Source organism: Cryptotermes secundus, unplaced genomic scaffold (assembly GCF_002891405.2).
Source record: "Cryptotermes secundus unplaced genomic scaffold, Csec_1.0 scaffold1288, whole genome shotgun sequence".
NCBI classification, from domain to species: Eukaryota; Metazoa; Arthropoda; class Insecta; order Blattodea; family Kalotermitidae; genus Cryptotermes; species Cryptotermes secundus.
This window is the reverse complement of record NW_019723927.1, coordinates 412,554-434,821: the sequence shown is the minus strand read 5'-3', so window position 1 is coordinate 434,821 and position 22,268 is coordinate 412,554. Positions and strand designations below refer to the sequence as shown.

The window sequence follows — 22,268 nt, the reverse complement described above, 5'->3', positions numbered from 1 at the left end:
ACAATATACATTTCCTTCTTGTCAGATATATGAAGTTTGCTGTCATAACTCTTGTCCTTCCATATTTAGGCAATTGTGTTTTCTCCACTACAAGTGTAATGGTGATATTGCCATGACTTATTAATGCAAACAGTGCACCACATGAGGTGAAGTTGAATTGAGGTACTAGGAATGTCTGTCGCTTCTGGTTCTCGCAGGTCACTCTGTTCTTTAGTTTGTAAATGGACATATGAGGCGCATCCCAATGGTAACAAGGGATGGAATGAGGACTACTTCAGACAGATTGGGTTGTCAGACCTGATGGAGGAGAACTGGAAAAAGATTGGTTCAGTGGTAAAGGAGCCAGGCTCCCCCTGTGGCAATGGGCTCAGTGAACAGGCAGCACAAGAACTGGGATTGCAGCGCGGAACTCCTGTGGGAACATCCATAATTGATGCACACGCTGGTGGGCTGGGCATGATTGGCTGCTCAGCAGGCTCTGTGAGCCAGGACTTTCAGACCAGGCTGAGTAAGTTTTGAAGTTGGCAGGCATCAACTTGTAAAGCACTGTATTGTATATACATATTTTGTATATGTAGAAATTTTGCAATGTGTGAAATACCATTGGGCAGCTGTTTATATTGCAGTATATACAAGTTAAATGTTCATGTGCCAAAAATAATTTTTCATATTTCTGTATGCAGTTAAATCATAACGATATATGAGATTATGATAACATGTGTCATTGGAGCTCTGCATGTGCTGGTTGATTTCAGGTATTACTAATTCTGCCAGTAGGTAGATCTGCCCACAGTAGTTTCTCTGTTATAAACTGTTATCGTTTTCATGAAGAGTGGGTATTAAGAATAGCTTATTAAACCTATATATCCCTCCCTGCTTTTGTGACTCTTACACTAGCTGGTGGGAGCACAGGAATCTAAATTTTGCACCATGCCAGATAATTTATTTGTTGATATATATCAGTAGCTGATGGCCGAAATCTGACATGTTAGGCATCATGATAACGCAAAAAGTATCTCAATAAGCTGAACATAGACAATGGAAAAAAAAAAAACTCTGAGGCCTTAAGTCCACACGTGAACTATACCGACTGAGTGACCACCCCTTGTTGGCGAAGCTAGCGCCAACGTTTTGCGGATAGAGGGTGTCGTGTGGTCAGCGCAACAGATTTCCATGGCCGTTAATCTGGTTTTCTAGACTGGAGCTGCAACTTTTCCATTCAGGTAGCTCCTCAGTTATCCTCACAAGGCTGAGTGGACCCCATTCTGGACCCACAACTTGACAGAAAATCCAAATGCCAGGAATCAAACCTGGGACCTCTGGATCTGTAGCCAGGAATTCTGACCAAGAGACCACAGACGCTGTCCAAAATAATGCGAAAGGAAATTTGAAAAATATGAAGAACAGGTTCTCTCAAATACAGCTAGACATTCTTGTATAGAAGCATTCCATGGGGTCTAATATTTGTCAAATGTACGAAGGGTGTTCCATATATAATGCCTCCTATTTTTTTGTGTTAATATGTAACATCTGAGCTGGATGTTGGTGGTGTTGTAGTAAAGGTTAAACCTTCCCGCCAATGTACTGTTAGTTTGGTTGTCGTGTGACAGATAGTGACCACAGAGCAGTCTACCAAAATGGAGTCTGACATAAAAGTGCGTACGAAGCAGATATGTGTTATTGAATTTCTCACTGCCAAACAAATTGCACCCATTGACATCCATCGACACTTACTAAAGGTGTACGGAGATGATACAGTGGATGTCAGCACAGTGAGGTTGTGGGTAGTGCGTTTCAACAGTGGCAAAACTGAAGTGCATGACAAGCCACGCCCTGGGCATCCCTTCTCAGCTGCCACTCCTCACAATGAACAACACCTCGATCAGCTCATCCATTCAGATCGGCGGATAACAACCGGGGAACTGTGTGCACGGCTTAATATTGGCTGTATTGCATTGGAAACAATGTTGGGGTAGTTGGCTTATCGCAAAGTTTGTTCCAGGTGGGTCCCGAGAATGCTTACACAGGACCACAAAACTCATCGAATGGAAGTCTGTCAGGACCTGTTGCATGAGTTTGAGGCTGAAGGTAACAAGTTTCTGGACAGCATCGTCACCAGAGATGAGACGTAGTGTCACCACTACGAGCCGGAATCCAAAAGACAGTCCATGGAGTGGCGACATCTGGATTTCCTAAGGAAAAAGAAGTTCAAGTCACAGCCATCGGCAAGGAAAGTGATGTGCACGGTCTTTTGGGATAGGCAGGGTGTAATTCCGTTGGATTTCCTGGAGCCTAATGAGACTGTCAATTCTGAACACTACAAGATGACGCTAACTAAGCTGAAAGCCCGCATTTCCTGAGTCAGGCCAGAGAAACAGACAACCTTTCGCTTGCAACATGATAACGCTAGACCCCATACCAGTTTGGCGACCATCGCACACATGGCAAAGTTTGGCTGGACTGTCCTGCCACATCCACCTATAGCCCTGATTTAGCACCTTCAGACTTCCATCTCTTTGGGGCTATGAAAGATGGACTACGTGGGCAACATTTTCCAGACAATGATGCTGTCATTGCAGCTGTAAGAAAGTGGCTAGCCTCTGCTGGCACAGACTTTTACGGGCACAGCAAACAGGCTCTTGTTCATGGCTGGCAAAAGTGCATAACAAATGGTGGTGATTATGTGGAAAAATAACTGTAAGTAGCTGAAATCCTGCTCTATTTAACTGCATTATTATGCTTTCTGTATCTGTTGTAGTTTTCATTAAGAAGATAGGAGGCATTATATATGGAACACTCCTCGTATATACACTTGACATTTCACGTTTTAACACTTTCACTGACAGCAGGTCTACTGCTGACTTCATGGCAGCCCATTCGCTTTTGCGGTATACCAGTGAGTTGAAGTGTTTTGTGAAAAGTAAATGGGTAGCAAATGTTCTACATGCATTATGGACTCACATGCACCATCTAGTGACAGAGGAAATAGTTATGTGTTCAGAGTGCATTCGGAAAGAGAAATATTTTGTTTTATTACAGTGGATCAGTTGGTTCGGATATGGTAATTTGGATTAATCACCAGTAGACAACCAGCCTCGAGTTAACTCCATTGCATAGTGTATTTCTTGAAAAATAGTTACTTAGTGGGCCCTAAATTTCTTGCTTTTACAGATTTCCAGATGTTCATTGCTATGTTTATGAAATCAGCAGCTGGGTTCCATTGTGATCCAGTTGAATACTGTGTAGTGACTTGCATCCTGTTTCTCTAAGATGCATTTTAATATTATACTCCCATGGATGCCTTGATCTCCCAAGTGGTCTCTTCATCCACAGTTGACTAAAATTATATATGCTTTTTTCATATCTCTCATATGTGCTGTACTTGTGCTGCCTATCTCATACACACTAATGTTTACAGTTTGTAATTGTACAGAATCTGAATTGCCAGTGCTAATTTTATATGCAAGTTTGCAAGGTGCTGATAGTGTATACAGTTACCAAATAGTGCTAGACTTGAGAAATGAAAATTTGAACAAATTCTGCCAGATATATTGGTTCCATCTTATGTTAGTTTAAAGAATTAGTTACCAGATGGCTGGTTAATGCAGGTAGGATGACATCACGCCTCCCAGCAGGTCAGTATGATAGCCTTGAAGACTTCCATTTTCTCTCTTAGTCCAGAAGCTATAGTCCTGTATGGATGATGTTCAGAAATTTGGAACTGTTTTGTAGGTCTGATTTATGGCACTTCCACATGCCATATGGCTGTGCACAAGGATGCCCTTTTTGTGGAAGGTGTTTGGGGACCATACTACAGTGCCATGGTTCCAGGCTACTGGCTGAATGAAGGTGGTCAGAGTGCCACAGGCAAGCTGATTGATCACATGATAGACTCTCATCCTGCCACTGCGCAACTGAAAGCCAAGATTGGGAAGAGCGTGTAAGCTGGACATTTCATAAAATTCTTGTTTCTGTTCAGTTTGGTAATATTGAAATAGAGGCCATAAAATATTTGGGTTTCTAATGGTGGTAACTAGGAAGAAATATGAAAGTATCATTTTGTGCTTTATCACATTTTTTTAGCACATAGTGTTGAAACACATTGGTGAATAATTCATTGGAAGCAGTCATGGTGTAATCAAGGTATGATCCCAGCATTTGGCTGGAGGGACTGAAAGAAACCACAAAAAAATGTCTATCAGGATAGCCAGTGTCCTGATCGTCCTGACTGACATTTGAACTGAGCATCTCCAAATTGTAAATATAGAATGATGCTGCTACACAAGCCAGCTTGGTCCTCATATCTGTTGATTGACATTTTCACTGAGATAGGTCATCATTGAACAGAGCTTTCTCCGTTTGTTTCTAAGCCTATTGTGCCCTAGCCTTCCCAATTATTTTGACTGTAAAACTTATCTTATGCCTGCACCCACTCCTTGTATTCACTTTTGTACAACTTCCCCTACTTGGTCTTCTCAGTGGTCCTTTATTCATCTTAATTTTTTATGATGTTAAGAGAATTCCAAAATTTGTATATGGCTCAAAAGAAATATGCAGAATTTATTTCTTAATTGTCTGCTTTGTATTTTTTTGGTATTTGGGACCGCATCTAAAATTTTTGTTTGCATTAAGCTTTTTATGTCTGTATCCCAGACCATTAATTCATGCCATTATATTCTGTATAAATGTATGTCAAATGACAATAGAACAGAATGAATACAAAGTTTTTATTAGTGAAACTCTGAAAGTGGCTAATTAATAGAACATGAAAGAGACTGGAGTATTATACTAAAATCAACCTTAGAAATAGATTCTGGTTATTTGAATTAGAGTGAAATAGCTCCAGATTGTGTCTAGTTGTACTGATACACTGTTGAACCTGATTCTGTTACCAAAGAGTTAGTTCTGTATCACATCCTGGACAGGAATTAACCATTGTGATCTATAGTGGGAGGCCACTGTGTACGATTGTTTCTGTTTTGTATAGGCACATTCAACAGTATCTGAACAATGTTCTTGAAAATATGGCCAACAAACGAGGCGTTGCTTCAGTCTCCACGTTAACCAGTGACATTCATGTGTGGCCTGACTTCCATGGAAATCGTTCACCTCTTGCTGATCCGTCACTGTTGGGGATGGTAATATTGTTTCAGTTTATTCCTTATATAATTAAAATTTGGAATTCCTTGCTCACTGAAGGTTTTGATGTCTGGAGTTACTGCTCTCACAGAAAAGGCACTTGATTCAGAAACGTGGTGTTGGATGCATATACTGTTATTAAGAGGTTAAAAATGTAAATCTTAAAATACACAAAACTAGAATTTTGCCTGTTGTTTGGTATGGATGTGAATCATGGTTTCTCACCCCATGAACATAGATTGATGGTGTTTGAGAACAGGACACCGAGGAAAGTGTTTGGAACTAGGAGAGAGGGAATAACAGGAAACTGGAGAAAAGTGCATAGTGAGGAGTTGTGTCATTTTTATTCTTTACCAGATATGATTACGGTGATGAAATTAAGGATGCTTCGATGGACAAGACATACAGCGTACATGAGCTAAAATAATGCATTCAGGACTTCAGTCAGAAAGCATGAAGGGAGGAAATCATTTAAGATACCTAGTCATAGATGGTATTATAATATTAAAATAGGTGTTAAATGAGTGTGAGGGTGTGGACTGGATTTACTTGGACCAGTATAGGGCAGGCATGTTAACACGTCAATCGCAGGATGATTTTTGGTTGATCTTGTAGGCCTATAAGGAAATTATACATGAAAAACATGTAAATTCACTTGTAATATAATATGATTATATTCAGATTTTGAAGGGAAAATATGTGTTAAAGTAGTCTGTACTTTCAGTGTATGTTGCTTTTACAACAAACATCATATGTCATGTTATTTTTACCAATATTTTTGCTTAAAGCGAGGTATGGCAATAGGAAGGGGTGGCAGATCACTGGCAGTTTTGACACTAAAAAGTCAATCACAACCTGTTCGAAGTTGGACATGCCTGGTATAGGGTATGCATACATACATAAGGGGTGGGCCCTTGCACCGTGACCTTCAGTGATCTCTTGTGCATAGATTCTGAAGAAGGAACTGTGTTAGATGAAGTTAGATGCAGCACAATCAGTACAGTGACTAGGTGTGGACTGAATGGCTACGATATGACTCCAGTTAGAGGTGTTTTCAGTGTTCTCTTCACCATCATATCCATTACTGTTTTGTGGTTTAACCAGTCTTCTGTCTGATGGGTACCAAGACCTCACTTCCTATGGATAAAAGTAGCTTGAGCTTGAAGCTCTCTGATTGATTTTCAAGGTTAATATGTTGGGCTTTACTACCCCATCCTCATTCACCATCACACAAGTTTGCGACCAATATGTGAGTGCTACAATTCAGCATGATGGAGGTGAAGAAAGAATGCATGAGTTTCAAATTAAATATATGCATGAACAAGAAGTACCTACCTAGTAGAGTGAGGTTGAAAATCAAAAATATTAAGATACAAAGATGTACATGTATGCCACATTTTGTTTTCTTGCAAAGGTTGTACTATTTCCTTGGCTGATGGGATTCAGCGTTCTGCTCTTCTGCTGGGTGTCAGCTTGTTTTTGATCAGGGGCTGTCACTAGGTAAGGTTAGTATGCCAGGCTGCTTGAAGCACACCACTAACTTCATGTGTGATGGTTGCACTAATCTGATGATTGATCCATGTACATGTCACATTTGCAGTTTGGTAACTGTTGATGTGAGGTTTGACAATAAAATAACCAGATCTTCTGAAAACGGTTGTATTTTGTCACTAACCATTAGTGGCTGTTGTTAGATTGAAAATTCCTCCTGATCTTGCACAAACACACACATCCCAAGATTTCTTCCATGCATATACATAATTTTTTGAAGTCCTTTTGGTACTGAGTCACACTGCTCTGTTTGTAACAGACCAATTTAAGTATTCAGTTTTCAGAAGATGAAAAATTGAATATAGTGGATATATAAACACTGGTATTTATTCTTTTGACCAAATCCTGACTTGCTTAAGGAACTGTGTCAGAAGCACATTTGTCCAGTTAAAGACTGTTGTTTTCATCAGATGCACAACTGTACCAATCCACGATATGAAAGTAGAATGCTTGATTGACTGTTGTTTGCATAAAGGAACAGATTTGGAATAGACAGTTCTTTTGATTTTGAAAACAGACTGCTATGAACAAGTTCTTAATGGTTCTGACAATGTTAACAGTTAGTATGTTGGGTCATATTATTTGAAATCAACCATGTCTCAGAAAGAGGTCCATTTTTTAAACATTGTGTTCAAATGATGGACAAAGTCAGAAAACCAACAATGCTAATAGATTGGTACGGTTTACCATTGAATTTTATCTGTGTGTATGTGTGTTGACCCTAGACTTTTTCATTGGTGATATTAGCATTTTGCTTCTGAGTGATCCTGGAAGACCCAGGCCATGTTAACTGGTTACTTATCTTTTATGCAAAAGATAGATTTTTTCAAAAATACTTGCTGAAAAACCTGAACAGATTTGTTTCTTTCTGTCATGGTTTTCTATTGCCAATGATTTTTCAGTATCATTTTACATACTTCCATGTTCAGATTTTGAGACAGTATCAGTCAGACAATTAATGTATTCACATTCAGTTCATTTGAGAATTTCTGAATAGTCATCTTGCTCACTTCTTCCATGTTTTAATTAGTCCTTGAAGTTCTTGGATGGCCATCATCTTTAACTTCATGAAATCTTGTAACCTGTAAAAAGAACCTGTGCTTCATTGTTTCATATTCATAAACTTGCAACATTTTAAATGCCAGTGGCATTTTTTGCTAATTTTACAGACAATTTCATGCTGATTTAATGTGTTAAAAATGTGCTAAAATATAACATTATTAACAGTGTTAAAAATTGATCGCCCAATTTTTGACAGAGGAACTGAACAATTTTTTAATAAAGCCTTTGTAGCTGCTGCAAAGAAGTTATAAATCCACATGATATTAATACATCTCAAGCAGTCGTGTGTTCTAATGTATACTGCCTGCTGCTGCCCTATTAGACAGGAAATCATTCTGGTTACTTCATTGTCATTACCTCATTTTGTGGCTTCATTTTAACCATTTCTCTGTTATTCATTCCATTGACCTGATGAGGCACTTTATGCTTGGTCTTCCAGAGTCTGAGTTGGCTAATATGTAGAGGCTGATTTCCTCTTGCATGTAATTGATACATATTCTAATAGATGACACAAATATGCAGAATATTTTGATTTTCAGGATCATCATCTTCTGCTCCACCTCCTCCTCTTGGTGAAAAGGTCTCTCTTGTAAGTGTTGGTCTTTTGGAGATTCTTGCATGGCCTGTAGTGTGAGTCTCGACAGTAAGATGACTTCACTGTGTGTGTATTGTGTGTTATTGTATTTACATAGAATATACAGATGTTCACTGTAAATATTTTAATTACTATCCCCCATTGATATTTTACTTTCACTTTAGAATATATCCAAGATAATCAGAAAGATGTGGAATTAGATGAACCACCTGCTCTGTGCTGATAATATGTCCTAGATGAAAAAATATACATGAAAAGGGGGGAAAAAAAACAGAAAAGTCTCACACATTTTCAGTCAGATTCCTCGCTACTCATAAAGCATACATTTCTGTTGCAGACTTCTGGTAATACAAATTTTGTAATATTTGAGGTTTTCACGGCGGTGACTATGAAGAAAACAGTCTTCTGGGATGAGGCACCATGTAGATGTGATGTTAACCGATGTTTCGGAGGAACGTATTGCCTCCATCTTCAGGGTAGAAGGAAAAATAAGAACACCCGCAAGCGAAGAAAGAGTGAGAACATCAGTCCAGTCTGATGGCATCGGTTCTCACTGTCTCTTCGCTTGCGGATTTTCATATTTTTCCTTCTACCCTTAAGATGGAGGCGATACGTTCCTCCGAAACATCGGTTAACACCACATATACACGGTACCACATCCCAGAAGACTGCTTTCTTAATACAAATTTTGTTAAATTTTGTGTTTCATAAATTCATCAGAATTTGGCACCTTTGCAAGTTCGTAATTTTTGACTGATGATCAGTACTTCATGCAGAATTTGTAGGGATGTGTGCTCTCTGTCCTTGTACCAAGTTTCATATACATAACTCCATTGCTTCATTAGATGTCACCATCAAACTAAATGCAAAGTGCAGATTTCATGCTGGAGCAGTTTTATTACGTCTTCTACAAACGAAAGTTAACTTGAAGAAAATTTAAATACTTTGCACAGATTTGAATTTCAGTACCTTATACTCATATTATTTGGTAATAGTGTCCCTCCCACCTTGCAACTTCATGAGCTATTCTTAACACTTGCAGGAAAGTACAAAGTATGAGGCTAGGATGGTTTCTAGCAGCATAATGCCCATGCCATGTTTTGTGAACATTTTATCAAATGGTTCAAAAGTTAAATTGAGGACATACAGGTAGCACAGTGTTCTTGTAAGCTTGCTTCCTTCCCTTAAGAAAGGAAAGTAGGCTGGGAATGTGGTTTTACATTCACATTGCAGCTGTGAGTTCACATATGGTGTTTTCCATATGTTGGGTTGAAATGAATGTTTTCAGAACAGTAAAATTTCACACACTCTGCTATACAGCATAGTGCACACTAAGTCATTAATCAGACTGATGGGATTTTGTCTGTTTTTTCCTTAAAGATACTGCTTCCTTGGTTTTTTCCTGGCTTTCATTATGTATGCTCTTTTTAATCACCTAAGCTAAAGAAAATTTGGTAATACAGATTGTATATAACAAATTCAAATCCAGTGACTGGCTTTTCTTTTGGAGCTGTTGAACCTTCATGAAGTCTAATACCAGAGAATGAATAAGAGAGGAAAGTGAATGCTAGCTTCTAGGCTTTCTTGCTATATTATTATCGTGGAGCTGGGAGAGCTCGGCCTGTATAGTGGCTGGGCCCGAGGTTGGATCACAAAGAAATCAAGGCTCAATTTCAGGCAAGGGCAGAGATTCTTCTCTTCTTCACAGCATTCACACTGGCTCTGGGGCCTACTAAACCTTCTATCTAATGGATGCTTGGTAACCAAGGCATGAACCTGAGTACTCACTTCTTTGTTGTTCCACGATTAAGAATTTGTTGACCTCTACCTCTACTGCCTGATATATATTGGGTGTCCGGATGAAAGGTGTCCAAAATAAAAAATTTATATCTTGGAAAGTAATTGTCATACACGTATCCAGTTTATGTCATCGGAAAGGAACACCCTGTAAGTTTTTCTTTTCCATACCCGGCTTATGTGTATGCACCGCCACATTTCTGCCACCATGTTAGGAATCACTTGGACAGAGTGATAGCTGGGAGATAGATCGGCAGAAGTGGACCAATTGCTTGGCCTCCTAGGTCGCCAGATTTAACCCAACTGAATTTTTTCTTGTGAAGAACATTGTGTACCAGGTTAAGATCAATGACCTGCAACACTTGAAAGCCTGCATAAGGGATGCTGTGGCTATAGTAACACCAAACATGCTGGATCGTCTGGATATTTGTCGTGGCACCAAGAGAGCCCACGTTGAAATTTATTGAGGAAGTAACTTTGATAGTTTCCCTTTGTAGTGGTGTAACCCATAAATGTGTATAATAAAAGCTTACTAAAATATCATTATTTTATTTTGGGTACCTTTCATCCAGACACACTGTATTTGTAGCACGGTTATTAAGTACATAAAGATACAACTTTTACACTACATTATTGTTCAAAAGGTTTGAATGTGGTTGCTGTCATGGTATAAGGTGGGAGGAGAAACTAAATAAAACAAAAAGTATTAGTGTAATGAAAGCAGTCACTGAAAGTCTTGTCTATACCATATTTGCTGCATACAGATATTGTTAAACACATTCATGTGACAGTGGATTGACCATTGGCATAAGTACAAAAACAAAATATTAGTATCACTTTTAGAGTTTCTTAATATTTTTTGTGAATTTGTTCAGATCTCTGGGTTGACATTGGCGGCAGATGAAGAGAACCTGGCACTCATCTATCTAGCAACTATTCAAGCTCTGGCTGTAAGTTCTACTTAGGTTATATGATATCAAATTGCAGATTCATTGTAAATGATGAATTGGAGGAATGTTGATGAAAACAGCCATTGCCTTCTTTACTGCACTGCCCAGCACATGTCTCTGTTACATTTAGTGTGGAGGAAATGTCACTCAGAAATTAAGTTATATTTTGTTTTGAATTTGATTTGTTTCTTGATGTATTTGATGGTTGCAATTGAGTCAGTTATAAACCTTTTAATGAAGTGGCATTATTGCTTGACAGTATTATTAGTCATCTTCATGGTTAGGCTATTTAGTTTATGGCTGCAGGTATAATCTTGGGGTTCTGTTTTAGAAATGTAAGTACAGTAGAGTCCCCATTATCTGACATTTATGAGGAGTGTGATCTTTTGATTACATGAACTTGCCTGTTGTGTGAGGAAAACTCTTATAGAGACCCACTATGAAGTCCAAACATTACTCTAGTTCTTATGTGGGAGTCTTAGGTGACACAGCAGATTGATGGATGTAACATTTTTGATTCCTACACCATAACACTAAATGGCCTATTGTACCAGCCCAGTACAGTAGATGATGATTGTGGGGCAGTCAGTGGAATGAGAATTGGCAGGGGAAACTGAAGTACTTGAAGAAAACCTGCCCCAGTGCCACTTTACCCACCACAAATCCCACATGACCTGACCTGGGCTCAAACCCAGGCCACCGCGGTAGGAACCTGGTGACTAACCACCTGAGCTGTGGCACAACCCATATGAAAACACTGGCTAATGCTTGTACCTTCTTAGCCTTTCATTTAGTATCAAAGCATCAACAAGTTTTTAATGTTTCAGTATGGCACACTCCACATTATAGATGTGCTGCACGCAGCAAACCACTCTAACATCCAGTCGTTGCTGATGTGTGGGGGGCTTAGCCGCAACCCACTGTTTGTTCAAACTCAGGCTGATGTGGCAAAGCTTCCAGTTCTGTGTCCCCAGGAGAGTGAATCAGTTCTTGTTGGAGCAGCAATCCTTGGGGCATGTGCCGCAGGGGAATTTCCAGATGTGCAGACAGCAATAATGGCAATGGGAGGTTCTGCTGACATTGTCATTCCCAGGGACAAGGAGCACAGGTATTTACACACTGTTTCACTGCTCCTGAAATGGTGTTTTGGTTATGGACAGTGGTTATATGTTAGAAGGGATATTGAAGGGTATCCCAAAGATGGATCAACCTATCTTATTCACAGCAGTAGCATTAGGTGCATATAATGTCCCATCAAACTTAGTATAGCAAGATGCTGAAAAGTACTTTACAGTACAAAAATTATTCTTGGACCATTCATTCCAAGTTTTGCTTACAGCACAGTTTTTTTTTATGTTTTCACAGATTAAAATTCATGATATGAGAAAGTTCAGGGTTCTATAAAAGGAAATTTTCTTATTTATGATTTTATAATGTCACAGTGGGACTTGAGCCACTGGATTCAGGAAAGGCAGATTTAACTCTGTTTATTGCATCAGAATCCACGTGAGTAAACATAAAACTTTTGCCTCAAGTTGATGTTACAATTAAAGTAGAAAATACAAAAATAAGATAAAAGATAAATATAAAGTGGTGAAAAATGTGTTTTCTGGCCAAATGAACATGGGAGGGGGAGTAAGATTTTGTGGCAAAGGGACCAACTTTTATAGCAATAAGATAACCACCCCTGTTTAATGCATTGTCAGTATTTGTGACTACAGTAAACTGATTTGTATTTATACTTTCTTCTTTATAGATATCATCAAAAGAAATACAGAGTGTTCCTGAAGATGGCAGAACATCAAAGAGAGTACAGGGCCATAATGTCCCATGAATAGAGGCCTACATCCTACTGTTATGGTTACATTTTTACACAAAGCTTTTGTTCATGGTACAACTTGAAGATATGATTTATATCATAACTGCATTTTATACTCAACAAGGTAAACACATACAAGAATTTGAAAAAATAATTGAAACGCTACAGATACTATATACATTTCTTTATTAATATGGTGTTGGAGGACTAGGACCAACTTTTGCCTTCAGTACAGCTGCAGTCCTCCTTGGAAAGGGCTCGTACAGGCTTTGAACAGTCTTTAGCAGAGCTTCATACCATTCTTCTTGAAGAACATCTTCAAGTTGCTTTAGAGATGTTTGAGGTGTGAATCTGTACCTCACTCTAGTCTCCAAAACTGACGAGAGTGGTTCAGTGGTGTTCATATCTGGTGATTGTGCTGCCCAGGGAAGATGCTGAAGTTCACCTTCATGCTCTTAAAATGTGTCCAAGTACTCCCTTGCAGTAATTCAGCCATGAACGGTAATAATGGGACCAACAGAGTACTGTACCACGATACTGCTGCCTAAACCATCACATAACCTCCCCTGTGTTTTACTGTTGGAACCAAACATTCTGAATTGTAGGCTTCCTTGGGTGTTCTCCTGATGTAGGGAACAGCATGAAGGACAAATCATCCAACCATATTACACTCATTTCCAGTTGTCTGATGTCCAGGTTATATGGCCATAAACCCATCATTTATGCATGTGAGGATTACTTTCAGTGATCAGAGGTTTGGCATTTGCAGACCTACCATGGATGTTGGATCTCTGAAGACATCAGAGTCTTTGAGATGTACATTCAGTTCTGATGTCATCTGTGCTGCAGTAGTTCTGTGATTTTTCAAAACAGTCCTCAGTGTATGACAGTCTGTTCCTCTTCACTGATGTTGTCTTCCCATGATTCGTGTATGCTGACATAACCTTAGAAACTGAGGCTCTCAGTACAGCTAATGATTTCGTTTTTGTCACAGATGCTCCAGCTGAACATGCACGAATGGTGTGTCCACTTCCAAGCTGAACGAGTCTGCCATTTTCCGATTCTTTCACATGAACTGTCAGTCAGCACTACCACTAATGCATTTACACGAGCACTACAGAGTGTAAACAAGTGGAAGAATGTTCTTTGTTGTCAACTGAAGTTCCTTCAGTGTAGCCAACGCGAATTCTGTTCCACAATTTCTTAGTTTTTCCATTATTTTTTCCATCTCTTGTGTATGTTACTTATTGTCTTAAGGTTATAATCTTGTTACTTTTTATTTTCTCTGAAATCCATTCGCCAGAGTTCATGCAGGTGTTCAAGTAAGAACATTCCTCTTTTAGAATCTCCTATCAAAATGAATACTCTGTTTTTAATTTATGTTTGAATTTTTTTTATTGCTAGTGGGGTGGGACTAAGTTCCTTGTACTGCGGCCCCTTCTGGCCTACTGTACCAGCCCCAGATGATAGGTGAGAGTGATTGTGGAGCAGTTGGTGGAATGAAGATTGGCAGGGGAAACCAAAGTACTCGGAGAAAACCTGCCCCAGCGCCACTTTGTCCACCACAAATCTCACTTGACAAGACCCCGGATCGAACCTGGGCCGCCGCGTTGGAAAGCCAGTGACTAACCGCTTCAGCTATGGCGCAGCTTTATGTTTGAAATAAGAAAATATTATTGTTATGATGTTTTCCTATGTGGAAGAATAGTCTGAAACTGGAGAAAATCCAGTCAAAGTAATGAAGTCTTAACCTTAACTTTAACCCTTCTTCCTCATGTTCCTTCCAGTTTTTCATCCTCATCCTTCCTTCTGCTCCTTTTTCTCCTTTCCCTGTCAGGTTCACCTAAACTCTCCCCAACAGGACATAGCCATCCCAACCTGTTTATATTGAACACTTTGCAGCTTTCAATTTCATTCCATCAGTAATATTGTGGTGCGTACAAAAACTTCTGATGTTGCAGTGACACTAGCATCATAAAATGTAAAATTCTAAAATATACAGTAATGCATTGAAAGATATCCCAATGTCTGTTAGAGTTTTGTAAGGTGTAAACAACATTTAGATTTCAATTTCATGGCAATAACTAATAAACCATTGGTGCCAAGTATGTGAAATTGTATATGGATATACATCATAAATATACCTGCAACTTCTGTGTGGAATATGGTTAAAACGTTAAGTTACAGCTACAGTAACAGTTTAAATGTTTCAATTATATTTAATCTGCATTGAATTTGTGCAACAGGAATTGCTACAGAAACTGACTGTTAAATTGTTTAATTCATATATGAGACCTGCTATCATTACTATCCAGACTGAAGCATTTAAAGGAAAGTTAACTTCATAAGTTCATCATAGAACATCTGACATATGTGAGATACTGACCATCAAATACTGAAATGAACTTCATGGTGCAACCTGCGCATCTTCTGGGCGGGTGTCACGTATGGGGGTACGCATGATGAATAATTGTGGATTCTAGATTTGATAATTAGGTTTATTTGACATCACTATTACAGTTGCACTCAGTTATACCAGTTAACACACACTCTGCGTTCTCTTGTATTCTGGTTCTTCTGACTTCACTTAGTTCTGAACTGATGGCTTCTCAACGGGCCTCCTTTTATCCCTGCTAGGTGGTTGGGATAGGAATCACTACCTAGAAGAGTTCTGTTTTTCATATCCATGGTAACAGTCCGTTTAGAATGTCGTTACCATGTATGTCTCCAATAGGTACAGAAAAACCCAGAGTAACAGTGTATTTCGCATTACCATGGGAATGCGCCCTACCAAGCCCTTACCGCAGTTAGCCAGGGAGTGCTCTTGATGCATGATTTCTCAACACGAATGTGGTTCAAAGGTTGAGCCATGATTACAGTATCGCCTTGCGTTTTACTTATTGCATAGCAAGTTGGGTTCAGTGCTGTCATACAGGAGATGGTATTATTTTTGCTACTGTTATTAGATAAGTTACTTTACATAAACTGAATGACATAAGTAGTGGTGAGTCCAAGTGACTGCATGGTACAGAAATCAGTGCATTTTACATTTTGGTTTTTGTTTGTAACATTAAGATGTAATACAAGAGATGATACAAGGGAACTCTGCATTGTTCTGCATTGTATGTTCAGTTGATTATATATGGGATGGGATCGAGTTGGTATGAGAAGTGAGATTACAGGCATGGCTCCCAGTTACTTAGATACCTACTATGGGGACACTCATTGCCCTCAGACAGGAGGATGGTTACAGATTAATGCGATTAGGGTTATAAAGTGTGAAACCCCGCAACTGTGTGATAATTAATTGTAGCCGTTATTTGTAGATTGTTAAATAAACCAATTAACCATCTCTACGGCGTCTTCAGTAACAAAACACGTTACAATACCATATATTATAGTCTTCCAGTGCCTCCCATCTTGAAGCCCAGAAAAACAAGGCAAGGAAGTATACATTCTCAGGGTCCCCCTCACCCCCAACAAACCATCTGATTGGAAGCTGTGCTCTTTAAGTTTCAGCTTTTCTGACAAAGCAGACCTGGCTATCAGCAGTCCACTTTCCATCCAAAGAGTAAAAATCAGCGTTTATCACAGCCTGGGAGTACTGCCTCCCAAATATCTCCCAACCCAACAATTTAACGCAGTCCAAAATGAGCCTTATAATAGTGCACTGCTCCATCACTGTTCAACACAGATGGGTGGGAAGACATCCTGGAGGTCCATAGAAACTTTGAAAAGGACAGATTCATCCAGCAAGGTCTCCCCAAGTCAACCTGTCTAATGTGTTCATCCCTCTAGAATATTATTATGAACTGTAAATAACCAACTATCATGGCCCATGGTCTTGAGTAGCTGATAGTTCTTTAGCTAGTTTAGAAATTTCCTGTTCTAGAGCCAAAGGTTGATCACGATGATGAGTGCCCTCTATCATAAGCCAGGCCAGTCCATTTCACATCTTCACTTGTTTTTCTGTGTAATACTATTGCTGTTCCACCTAGATCTTCCACGCTGTCTCTTCCCAGGTTTACAAACCAAGTTTATATATACATGATATATTTTGTACATGTGTATTACATATTCAACCCTTCTCATCTTCCTTGACATAACCATTCTAACAAAAGGAGCTGAAAGCAGAAACTATGAAGTTCTTTGTGTGATTGTGTCTATTCTCCAGTTATGTCACCTTTGCTTCAATTCAAATATTCTCCTCAGCATCTTGTTCTTAAACATCCCAAGTTTCTATTCTTCCTTCAGCATAAAATTCGCTTAATGGGGGGTGGAGTTCAACTGGGTCCACTCGGCATAGTGGCCACTGATTGGCCTATTGTAGCCTGCCCCAGGTGATTATGATGGAGAATTTAGTGGAATGAAGATTGGCAGGGGAAACTGAAGTACTCTGAGAAAACCTGCCCCAGCACCAGTTTGTCCACCACAAATCCCACTTGACCAGACCCGGGATCGAAGCCGGGCCACCACAGTTGGAAGCGACTAACCGCTTGAGCTATGGCGCGGCCTTTTCCTTCAGCATAAGTCTCACATCCATAAGAGGTAAAATTAATTTTATAAACATATTTTTATTTTTACGTAAGTTCTACAAAGGACACTTAAAAAATATCAAAGATTTAAAAATGAATGGCAGTAAGCACATAACACAAATACCATCCAAATCTCTTATTGTTGTTTCTGAATTCCAGATGGTGCAACATTTTTTTTTTAAATTTATCAGCAATTCTTATATTCTCATTACAATATTATGGCCCCTTTTTATATGTAATATGAAATTCCACACAGCCAGATCAGTTTCAGTATTCTCACAAATAGTGGCAAAATTTCATAAGTTTGCTTTGTTACATGCATGCACATACACACACACACACACACACGTGTAACTGAAAGGTGTGGGCAAACGCTGGACACAAGTTCTATATACTAAAACAAGAAAAAATGTCCACACCATGTATCTGGAAATATTTAATTTGTGAGTACAAATAATAAGCGCTCAAAATGTCCATGAGATTCAATGCATGTCTTGACATGTCTCATCATGAACTACTGCATCTGTTCAAAGATGCTGGGGTAGTTGCAGACAGTCTAACAGGCAACCACAATGCAATGGTGAAGTGCCTCTTCATTTTCAACAGGAGCTGTGTACACAAGGGATTTCATGCATCTCCACAGGTAAAATTCCAAAACGATTCAAATTTGGCAAGCATGGAGGCCATGCAGTGGGTCCTCCTCTACATATCCATCGGTCATGATAGGTGTTATTGAGAAAATCTCACACAGCACAGCTAAAATGTGCCAGAGCACCATGATGCATGTACCACATTCGTGCTCTTTCTGCCAGTGGTTCATGTTCCAGTAGCTCTGGCAGACCACGTAAAAGGAAATCTCAGTATTGGTTGCTTGTAAGCTCATGTGAAACATTTGAACCACAAGTCCCAGCCCAAATATTAATGCTGAACTGCTGCTGGTCTCTAGAATGGATTACACCATGATGATTCTCCTCTACCCACTGGTGTTCGTTGTGAATATTGATGATGCAAAGGTGAATGTAGAAACATATTATTACCTGATGATGGCCAGAGAGGCCAAAACATATTGCAATGTATTATATAGTATACTTATACACATAAAGTGTACTGAAATAAACAAATAATGATCCCATCTGTACCCAAATGTGCCTCATCTGTAAAGAGCACTGATGAAACAAAGAAATACTCAGCACTTCGTTGAACAAAACAAAAGTTCCCTCATGCTGGAAAATCAGCTGTAACTCACAAATTAAATGTTGCTATAGAAATGTCTTGTTTTGGAATGTAGACCTTGTGCCCAAAGTTTGTCCACACCTTTTAGTGACACCCTCTGTGTTTAGGCGCACGTGTACATGCATGCATGCATGCATGCACAATATATACAGCCTTAGGAAACCTTTTATGTTTTGCTGCATGAGCGGTTCACCTACCTAATTAATCATGATTATTATTTAAGCTAGCTTTTTCATGTTTTTTAAAAATTACTGTGACCAAAGTTCTTTGAGTGCTTCAGCAGATAAGAATCTGTTCTTTCATTTGTGGGGCCTATTCCTTGTGCTTCATTTGCATGTAGTCGAGAAGCCTAGCAGCTTGAATGTGACTGGTTTTGTATTGGCTGTATGGTCTTGTCAGATATATTGTGTCAAAACAAACTGGACAGTAAGTCAGTACTGCAAATGCTTGGAAAGATATTGTATACAGTGCAGTGTTAAGTTCTTTATCTCTGGAATGTTTGAAACTAGTGAAAATCCATATGTTTGCTTCTTTTTTGAGTTCACATATTTTGACCCTAAGAGGAACAAAGTGGACAATTTGTGATATAACATAAAAAGGAACTTCATGATGTTCATATCACTTGGTATAATTAAGGCAGCAAAACCACAGAGATGACTGTGTACACAGCTCAGATGTGGAAGGAAAGAAATGGATGCAGAAATTTGGTGGGAACCTTCTTACAAAGTGATCATCTGTAAGCCCAGGAATGAGATGAAAGGAAATAGTCATGTGAACCTTAGTGAAATATGTTTTGAGGATGGGAAATGGATGTACCTGGCTCAAGGTTGTGTTGAACCTGTAAGTTCAGCAGCTGGGTATTAAAGGCTGACCTATCCAATATTCAACATAATAATTATGGATAGTTGTGAAGAAAGGTGACTATGACAGATGAAAGTAAAACCAAATACTACGTTCTTCATTCTTATATTTCTAATCTCAACAGTGATAAATATTCTATTATACATATACATATAACAGTAATTTCAGATGTCAAGATAACACACACAGTGTTCTGTGTACCTCTTCAGGTTTACTGCCTGCCATTTCCTTAGCTCGGTGGTACAAGTATGTGTTCTCATACTCCTTTATGAGTCTCTCTGGCAATGGCTTATTCCAGTCAGCTGGAGGTTCCAACCTTTTCTTCCATACATCATTGTTATAGTGACCCTCTAATCGTTTTAATCGACGATTTTTCTCACTCTGTACCAGTTCTTTCTGTAATATTGAAAGAGATTAGAATTAAATGTACTGTTGATGAGAAATCATTGTACTGTTTGTTGGAATTTATAGTTATCATTGGTGAAAGGCCACAAACAGTTTGTACTCTCAACAGACTGCATCCTTTTCTGTCTCTGGAACCTGTGTTAAGCTGCAGGTTCCTCTTACCAATCCAATTAAAAAATAAAAAACCAAAAGGAGGAAATATACCCAATATTAACATAAAAATGAGAGTATTTTTAAATGTATCATCTACATTTGAACACAGAAAAAATATATCCAACTTGATTTTGAAGGAAATGTATAAAATATTAATATCAAGAAATTAAAATTATTTTTTAAATAAGGTACCATTTATGCTTTAATACAGAGATCCACAAATAGATGTTTTTCAACATCTTAAATGTGAGTTGTAAATTTTCTCCCTCCCCACCCCCTCAAAATCCTAGCCATTGTAGCTGGGTCTACTCTATGCCCATTAACCATTAAGTCATAACAAATTAAGAAATGGCAACATTAGTGCTTTGCATTCTTTCCACATGCATTTACTCAGCCGAAAGCTGTATCGTCATTTTGATTACAGGGCATGCAAAACTGAATTCCATTATAAGTAGCCAGTTTATTTTTACCAAAGCATTAGAATTATGTTCATCTCTCCACCGAACACAGCTGTTAAAATCTCTTTTCCACTGTGAGCAGTCAATAGTTTCACCATATATGAAGTACTGATGAAAACGAGCCTTTATACTTGTGCAGTCACTATATTCCTCATTATACATTTCACATGGTCGAATCTGAAATACAAAAGCAAATACACAAATAGACAAATTCTCGCTGTTCCCACAAATAAATAAAACTGTCTCTCTTAGAGTTAACAATACCATTCTGCTACTAACAGCATCCCCACCACGGCCAAATCTCTTTCTCTCTCCTTCTAGCATTATGTCTGTATCTACCACATGGCTGAACCACTTGATCTGGGTCATTCCATAGGTTTCTCTCCATTAAGTTTTATTTCTTACACCCTTCTTAGTATCCTTGTTTTATCCACTCTCACTAGCATGAAATATTCCAGTTTCCTACCTTCCTTTCTGTAAAACATGTGTCTGCAACTAAAAGTCTACATACCAAATAACTGATCCCATGAAATCTGTTACGTAATGACAATGAAAACATTTCATTGTTTATCATCATCAGTATGCTACTGTCTAAACTTGAGACAGGAGGAAAAGTAGAACTATTCAACGGGTGATTCCTGATAAGGGTGGTCATACGTATTTGAAAACACGAATTTCATACAATCACTTCAACACAGAACACACAGGGTAACTGCGAAATTTATATGCATGTTACCAATTGGCGGCAGTGATAAACAAAGGTAACTGGGTACGTAAAATTCTGCATGCTTATTAAATGTAAACGCAAGATGAAATAAGTGCTGCGAATTATACACATGCTTCCACGACAGCGTTGAGGTTATGCCCGTAAATCGTCATACATCTCCTAATTCGAGGGGTGGGCAATAAAATAAACATGGAATGACTATATGACAAGCCAAATATTTTAACGAAATACAGACAGAACTTGCGTCGACAAAAATTCTGAGCTGTAGAGAGAACGGGTATACACCACTAAAAGAATGCACACCTCCAAATTAATAACGTACATAAAAAATTCAAGACGGCTGAAAATATCACTAGAAATGATCAGGTGAACAAACGGCTTAACTCACTGCATATCTGAAGAGCCACGAAATATAACCAGTTCCATCAGAACTTAACATCTTGTGAAAACAAAGTTTATATTTCTACTTAAAAAGCTTCATCTTAATATTAATATTTATCAACACTCGACTACATAAGGCAACGTTACCATCCATTTATCTTCAGATTCTGCAGCCGAACTTGACATTTTGAAGAATTCTAAAATATAACCCAGGCCCCTACGTTCGACTGGACCCCGCTTTCAAATTAAAGCCTTCAACTTTATATATACCATATATACAACAGACCGCATTTGATGCCACAGATCACAACTAACCTACACACAGACACACTCAACCCACGGATACGCCCATTCCGCGGATATGCCTCTGTTGATAACCCGTGCCTGTTATAATGTTGACGATGTTGACAGTGTTGACCTGCATTTGGGACTGTATAACATATTACTTTAACAATGTACATTTATGAATTAGCGTTCAGTAGAAGGCCATATAACAATAAAAATTGACTGCACTTGACCAGCTCAGCATGGTGCACTATATTTGAAAAAATACGGAGCAATAAGTTCGTATGGCAACAGGCGTGACCATTGTGGTTTGAAGG

The 22,268-nt window shown here is 38.7% G+C and overlaps 2 protein-coding genes across 3 annotated transcripts in view; one reads left to right on the top strand and one right to left on the bottom strand.

Moving 5' to 3' along the window:
• The window catches only part of LOC111862198 (FGGY carbohydrate kinase domain-containing protein), a 17,549-nt gene extending 3,196 nt beyond the window's left edge, over window positions 1-14,353 (top strand). The window contains exons 4-10 of the mRNA XM_023847395.2: window positions 198-508; window positions 3,733-3,940; window positions 4,988-5,138; window positions 11,020-11,094; window positions 11,922-12,202; window positions 12,851-13,037; window positions 13,908-14,353. Of these exons, the coding sequence (XP_023703163.1) occupies window positions 198-508; window positions 3,733-3,940; window positions 4,988-5,138; window positions 11,020-11,094; window positions 11,922-12,202; window positions 12,851-12,932 (1,108 nt within the window). The 3' untranslated portion in view covers window positions 12,933-13,037; window positions 13,908-14,353. The remainder of the gene's footprint in view (window positions 1-197; window positions 509-3,732; window positions 3,941-4,987; window positions 5,139-11,019; window positions 11,095-11,921; window positions 12,203-12,850; window positions 13,038-13,907) is intronic.
• A 3,114-nt stretch (window positions 14,354-17,467) lies between these two features.
• Window positions 17,468-21,998, bottom strand: LOC111862199 (UPF0545 protein C22orf39 homolog). Of its 2 annotated transcripts, none has more exons than XM_023847397.2 (3): window positions 21,814-21,998; window positions 20,571-20,735; window positions 17,468-19,938 (listed from the first exon to the last, which is right to left on the bottom strand). In XM_023847397.2, the coding sequence occupies exons 1-3, from the start codon at window positions 21,850-21,852 to the stop codon at window positions 19,714-19,716; spliced, it is 429 nt and encodes a 142-aa protein (XP_023703165.1). In that variant the 5' UTR covers window positions 21,853-21,998; the 3' UTR covers window positions 17,468-19,713. The 2 variants fall into 2 exon arrangements, with proteins under 2 accessions (XP_023703165.1, XP_023703164.1); XM_023847396.2 differs by lacking the exon at window positions 21,814-21,998 and adding an exon at window positions 21,674-21,796.
• Between the last annotated feature and the right edge of the window lie 270 nt (window positions 21,999-22,268).